We start from the raw sequence: 11147 nt of genomic DNA, 5'->3' as shown, positions 1-11147 counted from the left end.
CCCGGGTGTCATCACTGAGGGGGGTGACATTCGGCTCGCCGCCCGCCTGCCCACGACTCCCAAGTCTACCCCAATCCATTGGGGGAAGAAGCAGAGCTGTGCTGCCTTACCGGCAGCCTCCCCCTGTTCCCCCATCATTTTGACAGCTCAGGGGAGGTTTGGGAGTTGTGGGTGGGTGGCGTGCCATTGCCCCCCACTCCTGGGCTCCTTCCTTGGGAAGGAAAGCCTCCTCCAAGCTGTCAAAAGGAAGAGGGAAGGGAGGAAGGCTGCTGGCCAAGCGGTGCATCTCCCTCCCCACTGCCGCCCAGGAAGCAGCCTTGCCATGGGTGGCTCGCTCCACCCCCCATGGGTGGCTTGCTCAGCCCCCACGGGCATCTTGCCCCCTGGGACGCTTGCCCTGCCCCCATGGCCCCGCCCCTGGGTGCCAGAGCAGCTAGCTCCGCCTCTGGGCGGGAGGCATGATTCTGCAGACAGCCACCCATAATAACCAGGGCAATGAGGACTCTGGAGGAACTGGGTGGGGTGTGCAGTGGGAAGGGTATTTAAGTGGGCCAGGAGAAGCTAACAGCAGGAGCCAGGAACCAGAAAGAGCAGAGGAGAGTGTGATTTCTCCTCTCAGATTTCACCAGGACCCTGGAAATCTGGAAAAGAGAGAAAAGGTGAGATTGGAGCTGCTGCAGGGTGATTGCGTGGGAACGGGATGTTGGCATCCGTCTGTCTCAAGAGACAGTGGAGGAGTGGAGAAGATGGCTGTGCTGCTTTTTTATATATTGCTCTTTGTTAGAAAATCTGGTAACAATTTGCCAGGTTTGTTTCCTTTTCCAAAGAAACACTGTCTTACAAACCTCAGTTTTTTTTCTGTTTGAGCACAGTTTATGAGACCATATTGTTTTCTTAATCCCTCTAATTTTCTATAATGTTTTTGTAGAGCAACCCCCACAGCTGCTCAGTTTGGACCATAAGTTGCCTTCTCCCTTTGCTTATTTTAATGATGCCTTTTGAATTATTTGACCTCTCATTATTGCTTTTGAAGCCTCCAATACAGTAGTTTCTACCAGCTTTACAGAAAGATTAACGTGGAAATGTTAGTTAAATATAAATTAAAAGGAAAAACAAAATGCAACCACGAAAACTGCAATTTTTACTGCAAGACCAGCACAGAGAGGGCTCTCTCTCTCTCTCTCTGTTAGTTGCCACTGAAGTCCCTCCAAAAACTTTGAAAATAAGCCCAAGAGTCCCAAATCCCAGAAGCAAGTGAAAACCCGTGTGGACATGTGACTCAGTTAAGAAACAAGCAGAGACAGACAGGAGGATAAGAGACTGCAGCCAACACGGTCTATTCAAGGGCAGAGGAAGGGGGTGCGATGGGGGTGGATCGCTCCGGGTGTCTTCGCTGTCAGGGGGAGCTGTGCTGCTTTGCCGGTGGCATTCCCCCCTTTCCCCTTCGTTTTGCAAGCTGGGGGAGGCTTAGGAATCACAGGTGGGCAGCGCACTAAATGTCCACCATCAGTGGCTCATTCCACCCCTGTGAGCAGCTTGCTTCGCCCCCGGCTGCACGGCGCATTCACTGCTCCGTGCACCTGAGCAGTTATCCCGCACCTGGGAGGGCACCAGTGTGGTGTAGTGGTTAAGAGTGGTAGACTTGTAATCTGGTGAACCGGGTTCGTGTCTCCGCTCCTCCACATGCAGCTGCTGGGTGACCTTCGGCCAGTCACACTTCTCTGAAGTCTCTCAGCCTCACTCACCTCACAGAGTGTTTGTTGTGGGGGAGTGTTATGGTAAAATCTGGGTGCGAGGCTGCTCTGCCACCCAGCTCGTCGGACTAAGTCCGCGGGTCCCTGCGGAGGAAAATTAGCTCAGCCGGAGACAGGAGCAAACTGCAGAAGATCCAAGTTTATTGCTCAACAGGTTCAAGGCGAGATTGAACAGCGAGAAAGGGGTGACATGAACTTTTGAAATTTCCCTCCATATCCTAGAATACAGTGCAAAATACATCCCAGTTACATCATGAATACATTAAGAAGAGGTTGGGTTACACAGGATTAACATATGGAGGAGGGAGGGGGGAATATGCAGAGCTAGAGATATGTGCAGATAAGCACATCCTGAGAAGACAATGGTCCATGTTCAAAACGACCTTGACAGATTAGAGAACTGGGCAAAAACAAACAAGATGAATTTTAACAGGGAGAAATGTAAAGTATTGCACTTGGGCAAAAAAAATGAGAGGCACAAATACAAGATGGGTGACACCTGGCTTGAGAGCATTACATGTGAAAAGGATCTAGGAGTCTTGGTTGACCACAAACTTGACATGAGCCAACAGTGTGATGCGGCAGCTAAAAAAGCCAATGCAATTCTGGGCTGCATCAATAGGAGTATAGCATCTAGATCAAGGGAAGTAATAGTGCCACTGTATTCTGCTCTGGTCAGACCTCACCTGGAGTACTGTGTCCAGTTCTGGGCACCACAATTCAAGAAGGACACTGACAAACTGGAACGTGTCCAGAGGAGGGCAACCAAAATGGTCAAAGGCCTGGAAACGATGCCTTATGAGGAACGGCTAAGGGAGCTGGGCATGTTTAGCCTAGAGAAGGGGAGGTTAAGGGGTTACCTCTCTTTTAAATCAGAACCAGTGAAGGCGGTGAAGGTCCTGCGTGAGTGTCTGGAGGCGGTTGGAGGATGGATGGCGGCTAACAGATTGAGGTTGAATCCTGACAAGACAGAAGTACTGTTTTTGGGGGACAGGAGGTGGGCAAGTGTGGAGGATTCCCTGGTCCTGAATGGGGTAACTGTGCCCCTGAAGGACCAGCTGCGCAGCCTGAGAGTCATTTTGGACTCACAGCTGTCCATGGAGGCACAGGTCAAATCTGTGTCCAGGGCAGCTGTTTACCAGCTCCATCTGGTACGTAGGCTGAGACCCTATCTGCCTGCGGACTGTCTCGCCAGAGTGGTGCATGCTCTGGTTATCTCCCGCTTGGACTACTGCAATGCACTCTACGTGGGGCTACCTTTGAAGGTGACTCGGAAACTACAACTAATCCAGAATGCGGCAGCTAGACTGGTGACTGGGAGCGGCCGCAGAGACAACATAACACTGGTCTTGAAATACCTGCATTGGCTCCCAGTACGTTTCCGAGCACAATTCAAAGTGTTGGTTCTGACCTTTAAAGCCCTAAATGGCCTCGGTCCAGTATACCTGAAGGAGCGTCTCCACCCCCATCATTCTGCCCGGACGCTGAGGTCCAGCGCCGAGGGCCTTCTGGCGGTTCCCTCATTGCGAGAAGCAAAGCTACAGGGAACCAGGCAGAGGGCCTTCTCGGTAGTGGCGCCCGCCCTGTGGAACGCCCTTCCAGCAGATGTCAAAGCGATAAGCAACTACCTGACATTCAGAAGACATCTTAAGGCAGCCCTGTTCAGGGAAGTTTTTAACGTGTGATATTTTACTGTATTTTTGGTTTCTATGGAAGCCGCCCAGAGTGGCTGGGGAGGCCAGCCAGATGGGCGGGGTATAAATAATAAATAATAATAATAATAATAATAATAATAATAATAATTATTATTATTATTATTATTATTATTATATGATAGCCATGTTCAAATATATGAAAGGATGTCACATAGAGGAGGGAGAAAGGTTGTTTTCTGCTGCTCCAGAGAAGCGGACACGGAGCAATGGTTCCAAACTACAAGAAAGAAGATTCCACCTAAACATTAGGAAGAACTTCCTGACAGTAAGAGCTGTTGGACAGTGGAATTTGCTGCCAAGGAGTGTGGTGGAGTCTCCTGCTTTGGAGGTCTTTAAGCAGAGGCTTGACAACCATATGTCAGGAGTGCTCTGATGGTGTTTCCTGCTTGGCAGGGGGTTGGACTCGATGGCCCTTGTGGTCTCTTCCAACTCTAGGATTCTATGATTCTATGTATGCCTAGTCTGCCACCTGGCATTGCCTGGAGGAAAGGCTTGGCAGAGTGATTTGACAGGATTAGGGTCTTGACACCTTGCTTGAGGGATTATGGAGGACAGGGGAGGTGTCATGGAGTCCTAGAGAAATTGAGCAAATTGGCACGTTGATTTTCTATGAATTTTATAGATTTTAGTCCCTTTTGACATTGACAATTGGAAATAAATGGATATACTGTAGCGAAGAAGAAGGTGAAGAAGACATGCCCCCCCTTCCGTTTTATTACATTTCGTACTTTTTCCTGAGACGTGTGTCGAAAGCAATAAAATCATAATGATAGGAAGAAGAGTACATTTATTTTTCTAACGCATGTGTTTATCTTTTAATTGTGACAGCAAGTTTGTTAAAAAGAAGATGGAGTCTTCCAGAACACAGGAAAGAAGTAAAATCAAACCACCTCAGAAATATCTCAAAGAAAGTATCCTTGTAGAAAGGGGTGAACCTTCTGTTTATGCATTAAAATTGAAAAAGGCATCTGAAACGTCTCCAAAGTACCATCTAGGCAAAGAGAACTTGCAGATCGCCAACAAAGTGATCATGATGATGGGAGCGTCTGGATCAGGGAAAACCACTCTCATCAATGGGATGATCAATTACATCCTGGGCGTGCAATGGGGAGATGAATTCCGGTTCAAACTTATTCATGAAATGACAGGCAGAAACCAAGCAGAAAGTCAGACATACGAAGTGACGGCTTATGTGGTGAACTATCAAGAGGGTCTCAAGATCCCTTGCTCCCTCACTTTTGTTGACACTCCAGGATTCGGAGACACGAGAGGAATAGAGCAGGACAAAAAGTTAGTGGAGAAGATCCGGGAGTTTTTCTCCATCCCAGGAGGCATTGACCACATCGATTGTGTCTGCTTTGTGGTCAAGGCCTCCACAAACCGCTTAACAGCAGCCGAGAAATACATCTTTGATTCCGTGCTCTCCATCTTTGGGAAAGATATCAAGGAGAACATCCAGTTCCTGATCACCTTTGCAGATTCACAGACTCCCTTGGTCCTTGAGGCCATTAAGACGGCCAACGTTCCATGCGCCAAAGATGGCAAGGGGAACCCCGTGCATTTCAAATTCAACAATTCCGCCCTGTTTGCCAACAATGTCGTGGGGGACGGGGAGAGCCCTAACTTTGACGAAATGTTTTGGAAAATGGGTATGATCAGCATGAAGACCTACTTTGACTCACTAAGCAAACTGAACGCAAGGAGTTTGTCTTTGACGAAGGAAGTTCTCAGGGAGCGGAAAGAGTTGGAGACAGTTGTGCAGGGCCTGCTGCCCCAGATCAAAACCGGGCTGGTCAAACTGGAAGAACTGAAGCAAACGGAACAAGCCCTTGACCAGCACAAAGCTGACATGGCGGCCAACAGAGATTTTGAGTATGAGTTCCCAGTCACCGTCAAAGTGAAGCAAGATCTCTCTGGAGCTAATCAATATGCAACCAACTGCAAGAACTGTGAGGTCACCTGCCACTATCCTTGCTGGCATACCTGGGACCTGCTGAACCGCTTTTGCTCCGCTATCAGTTTCTTCTCAGGAAAATGCAACGTTTGTCCTGGCAAGTGCTCAGCCAGTGACCACTGCAACCAGGATTACCAATTTAAGGACGAAATAAGGAAAGAGAAGAAGACATATGCGGAGCTGAAGAAAAAGTACGAGTACGCCTGCCATGGGGTTATGACAGCGGAGGAGCTGATTTGGCACCTCAGCCAGGAGTACATCGAGGTAAGAGAAAATTTGTTCGGAAACATTGAGAGAGCGTCTCAAAGCCTGCGGCGCCTGCAGGAAATTGCCCTGAAGCCCAACCCGCTCTCCACTCCAGAATACATCGACATGCTCATTGCGTCCGAAGAGGAGGAACGCAAGCTTGGATATCAGAAAAGGATTCAGTTGCTGAAGGACGTGAAGAAAGAAGCAGAGATCATACAGAAGATTGCAAATAAGGAGGCTCTGCTGCCAGAGGAGGAAGAGATGATGAGCGAACGGGGGGACAAGAGCAAATTCCGCTTGCTAGCCAGATATTGGAAGAGAAGGGCGATGAATATTCTCCCTAAATGAAGGGGCAACACAACAGCGCCTGTTCAGCCTTAGATCTCTGTATAAGCGCCCCCCCCATATCCTTTTCGCTAAGTGCAGGGACTCTGAGGCTGGATCTACACTGACCTGTTCAAAGTTATTAGAACGATATCAGATATATTGTTCTAAAACGTCACAGGGCAGACTTGGAAAAATAAAGTGTTTCTTACCTCCATCCAAGCGCTGTCTCCCTACTGCTACTCTTCCTCTCTGTAGGCGGAGAAGAGATGCAGAATCTCCTCCTTCCCTCTCCAGATTGCACATTTAATTAGGGGTTAAACCACCCCCTACTTAAACATTAGCTCTGTCCCTGAACTGATCTGGGTGCTTGACCCCTGGCCTGACTGATCCAGGGGAGATCAGGGTGACTCTGCACAGCCCTAATGGTTAAACAGCTCATGCTTTCTTAATATTTAGGATAATTTACTATATATCTGGAAAAGCTTTTAACTAGTTGGAATCAGTGGAAGTTGTTTTTTTGGGGGGGAGGGAGGGACAAGTAAAAGTAGAATTGCATAATAATTAAACAATATTAGTTTTGCATGTCATAATTATGCTCTGCCCCCACAGCTGGAGGCAGCAGTTCTTCTGAATAGCAGGTGCTGGAAGCTGCAGGAGGGGAGAGCACTGGTCTTGCGTTCGAGTCCTGCCAGGGGGCTAAACCTTCGGGAGAACAGGATGCTGAGCTAGATGGGTGGTGCGCACGCATGCTCTCTCTCTCTCTCTCTCCGCAATGTTAATATTTTATTGAAAGAATTTCAGCTATAAAAAAATTAAGTGATACAGAGAAAAAAGTGGGGAAGGGGGGATAACAAAGATGTGTAAGAAAAAATAACAATATACAAAAATGCAATGCAATATACTTTCAAACATTCTTATATAAATTGATACAGGGTCGTTATCCTAATACACATGTAGATGTTACTAGCCATAAACTCATTTCAGATGTTGTCATGTTTATCTTAACAATGTCTATGGCGGTGAAAAATGGATTGCAGAGATGGAATATAACATCAAATGGATTGGGGTGTGTAAAGTAAAAATAAAAAGGGGGGAAAGGGAGAGTAGCTCTATTCTACAAAAGGTTTATGATGGAAACTTAAGAGCGGACTCTTCCCTAGTCTTTATCATCCTCGGACTAAACTGAATTTAATTTAATTGGAAGTGTAACCCTTTATCTTTGGCTGAATGGAGGGATAAGAGGAAGCTGTGAGCTTACCAAAAAAGGTTCATTACTGAGTTATTTTAAGTTCGACAGCTTGCTCTACTCCCCGGGCTGAGAGAAAAATGGCGAAAACAGGATATTTTTTAGGGACACTATGATTTTTGCAGCTGCTGCTAATGTTGCAAAACACTGAAGCTCCGGACAGAGCAATGGAGAACTTCTGAAACAACAATGGGACACTAGCTCTGCCCAAGGAATGATGGAGAACAGCAACTGACAAAAGATAGACAATATATTACAAGGACAGGAAGAAACATCATGGACAGAATACCAAAAAGAACAAAGAGTTTAAATGCTTCACCTGCAGGACTATAAATCACTGAATGTGTTAATGAGAAGGAAGTCGTTAAAATTACAGTTGGGGTATAAGGGTTTGTTTTTCTGACTGGAGGGTGGTGGAAATCTATAAGATTTTGCAAAGCAGAAATAAAGTAAATCATCAAACTGTTAATTCTAGCTCGTAAGGGGGGCGCACCTAAATTGTACAATTTGGCTTTTGAATGATTCATATTATTAATGGTATTATAATTTGGCACTGTTATAAAGAGGCTTTTATTGGAATATTGTAACTGAAAACTAATACAAATGATTTTCCAAACCATGTCTACGTCTGTAAGCAGCCCGTTCCTAGGTGGCGAGTGTTGTCATAATGTCAAGGCATTTCTTACAGGGTCCCGGGTCTGGATTCTTCCCATTTGTCCCTCTCTCTCTCTCTCCGGCCAGGCGTCTCTTTGCTCTGTGCGCCCCCTGGAGGCGGGGGGGCTCTGCCCCCAGAGCATCTTCCTGGCCTCCCCCCCCCAAGAATAATTCTGGGGGTGCAGCAGCAACAGCCCCCTCCCCCTGCTGAGTCTCTCAGGCAGAACTGGGGGGGGGGCTGAGGAGGACCAGACCGGCTTGCAACTCGCATCCCGGGCCAAGCGCAGCCCAAGCAGCACCACCAGCCTCTTCTGGGGTTTTAGAAAAACATGAAACTGGGTGGGAGCCGCTGAGAAACGGAGATATGGCCGCTGACTCGCGCGAGGGTGGCGGGTGTACACGGGACTGGCGTGAATTCCCACGTGCGCGTGTCTGCGCGCATGCAGGGGTTGAAGTGCAGCGAAATCTCCGCTTCCTGTCCTCTTTAGGAATCCAGCTCAGCTCCTTTTTTTTAATTATTAGTTTTCACATATTGCAGTACTGTACTTGACAATACAGATGTACGTAAGTCAAGACCATTGCCTTCCCACCCACCCCCCATACATTTCCATTTCCATTTCCTCAATCCATCATATTATTCATTTCTGGAGGTCCCAGCCGCTCCCAGAGATGCCATGGCTCCCCTATGGGCCACATGGGTCCCACGCTCTTGGGGTTTCTCCTCCTGGCTGAAGGAGGGTGGCACCTTTGGGTGCCAGCACTCACGGGGTATCCACAGCCGCCTTCCTGCCATGATGGCTTTGTCTCCGCAGGGCGGCCTCTTTCCTCGCCATGTTTGCCCAACAGAGGAGGCCTCTCCATTGGAAGAGGCCAGGCAAGCGGCTTCAGAAGAGGAAGCCATTTTGGAGAAGAAACAAGCTTGGCTGTTGTCTGCTGAGGGTCTCCTGGCTTTCTTACAAGGCTTCCTGGGGGCTGCAATGGCCAGAGGAAGAGACAGCCCCCCCCCAGCCTGAATCCCCTGCAGGGCTCTGGGCAGCAACCAGAGCCTGCATCAGTTTCCTTTCCCAAGGCCTTGGAGGAACCTTGGGGTGCGGAAGGAGGAACCCCAAATGGAGATCAGGCTCCTGACAAATGGGGAAAGGAACTTTACATGGCCTCTGTGAAAGAAAACTCTGGGTTGAGAGACTACTCAGCAGCCCAGCTCGGTGGGGTACAAGTTCCCCACTGGTCCATGTGGTCAGTAAAAGAAGGAAATCCCAGCCAAGTAATTTGGAGCAAAACAGCAGTCAGTAGACTTAGAGTCTTTATTGTTGCGCAACAGTATGAACTCTGAGCATGGGGCGACATTAACTTTTAAAACTTTTGCACCATATCCCAGAATATCCACCCTCCCTTTCCCACAGGTGGGCGGGGTTTGCAGCACCGAGCGGGGCTCGCCTGGGTGGGTGCCACCTACCTGCTTGATCCGGCCTTTGACCTGCCCTTGGCCAGGGAGGACAAGGGACGGCCGGCCGGGGGTGGTCCGAAGGCCAAAAGGAAAGAGGATGACTCCGTTGCTCAAGCCTCTTTTGCTGTTCTTCCTTCCAAGATCAGGAGCGTGTCCAGGCGGATGGATTGAGGTAAGTAGCCGGCCTTCTTTGCTTTGCCTGGATGGGGGGCGGGGGAGATTTGGCCCCTCCGCCAGGCTAGGCCGCATTTTTGGCGTGCTCGGTTGGGCACGTTGCAGCCTTTTCGGCTTTTTGTCCGCAGCGTGGGAGGTAGCTTGACTGCTCTGCCACTGGCTGCTGGCCTGAGCCCCATGTTTTATATAAAGATTCCTTTATTTTGAATGAAGGAGGACACACAAAGGAGGAGGACAGTTTTCCAGTATTCACGCGTTCCAAGAGCCCGGAGACTTTTTTGTTAGGAATCATGACAACGGAAATCAAGAAGTCAAATAGACCATTATTTATGTATGCCACAACTGCTGCCAGGATTCTAATTGCGAAAAGTTGGAAAAGCGAAACCATCCCCTCAAAACTCAAATGGCAAACGAAATTGCCAGCATACTTACAGTTCAGGGCCGTGTTCAGAAAGTGGTGGTGGGGGATGAGTGTTCAGACCCCTGGGCTCTCACTTGTGGGGTGCCTCAGGGTTCTGTCCTCTCCCCCATGCTTTCCAACATTTACATGCAGCCGCTGGGAGAGATCATCAGGGGGTTTGGTCTAGGTGTTCATCAGTAAGCGGATGATACCCAGCTCTACCTCTCTTTCAAATCGGAAGCAGTGAAGGCGGTGAAGTTCGTGTGTGAGTGTCTGGAGGTGGTTGGAGGATGGATGGCGGCTAACAGATTGAGGTTGAATCCTGAAAAGACAGAAGTACTGTTTTGGGGGGACAGGAGGCAGGTGGGTGTGGGGGATTCCCTGGTCCTGAATGGGGTAACTGTGCCTCTGAAGGACCAGGTGTGCAGCCTGGGAGTCATTTTGGACTCACAGCTGTCCATGGAAGCGCAGGTCAATTCTGTGTCCAGGGCAGCTGTTTATCAGCTCCATCTGGTACGCAGGATGAGACCCTCCCTGCCCGCAGACTGTCTCGCCAGAGTGGTGCATGCTCTGGTTATCTCTCGCTTGGACTACTGCAATGCGCTCTATGTGGGGCTAGCTTTGAAGGAGACCCGGAAACTACAACTAATCCACAGTGCAGCAGCTAGACTGGTGACTGGGAGCGGCTGCCGAGACCACATAACACCAGTCCTGAAGGACGTACATTGGCTCTCAGTATGTTTCTGAGCACAATTCAAAGTGTTGGTGCTGACCTTTAAAGCCCTAAACGGTCTCGGCCCAGGATACCTGAAGGAGCATCTCTACCTCCATCGTTCTGCCCGGACACTGAGGTCCAGCTCCAAGGGCCTTCTGGTGGTTCTCTCACTGCGAGAAGCTAAGTTACAGGGAACCAGGCAGAGGGCCTTCTTGGTAGCGGCACCCGCCCTGTGGAACACCCTCCCACCAGATGTCAAAGAGAAAAATAACTACCAAACTTTTAGAAGACATCTGAAGGCAGCCCTCTTTAGGGAAGCTTTTAATGTTTAATAGGTTACTGTATTTTAGTGTTTTGTTGGAAGCCGCCCAGAGTGGCTGGGGAAACCCAGCCAGATGGGCGGGGTATAAATAATAAATTATTATTATTATTATTATTATTATTATTAGCAAGAATAACCAGAGCAGTAAGAGGAAATACAAGATGGTAATAAAGAATGGAAAGTAATCAAA

The 11147-nt window shown here is 48.7% G+C and overlaps 1 protein-coding gene across 2 annotated transcripts in view; it reads left to right on the top strand.

Moving 5' to 3' along the window:
* The first annotated feature begins 281 nt into the window (after positions 1-281).
* Positions 282-11147, top strand: part of LOC309514929 (uncharacterized protein) — a 123274-nt gene continuing 112408 nt past the window's right edge. Inside the window, exons 1-3 of one of the 2 annotated variants that reach the window (XM_082192431.1) lie at positions 282-659; positions 4298-7204; positions 7242-9518. In XM_082192431.1, the coding sequence (XP_082048557.1) occupies positions 4317-6020 (1704 nt within the window). In that variant the 5' untranslated portion in view covers positions 282-659; positions 4298-4316 and the 3' untranslated portion in view covers positions 6021-7204; positions 7242-9518. Of the gene's footprint in view, positions 660-4297; positions 9519-11147 lie in introns of both variants that reach the window. The other variant, XM_082192430.1, reaches the window with a different exon arrangement.

Source organism: Podarcis vaucheri, assembly GCF_965113315.1.
Source record: "Podarcis vaucheri genome assembly, chromosome: 12".
In the NCBI taxonomy this organism is placed as follows: Eukaryota; Metazoa; Chordata; class Lepidosauria; order Squamata; family Lacertidae; genus Podarcis; species Podarcis vaucheri.
Note: the sequence above shows the minus strand (reverse complement) of the source record. Positions and strands in the feature narration are given on the sequence as shown.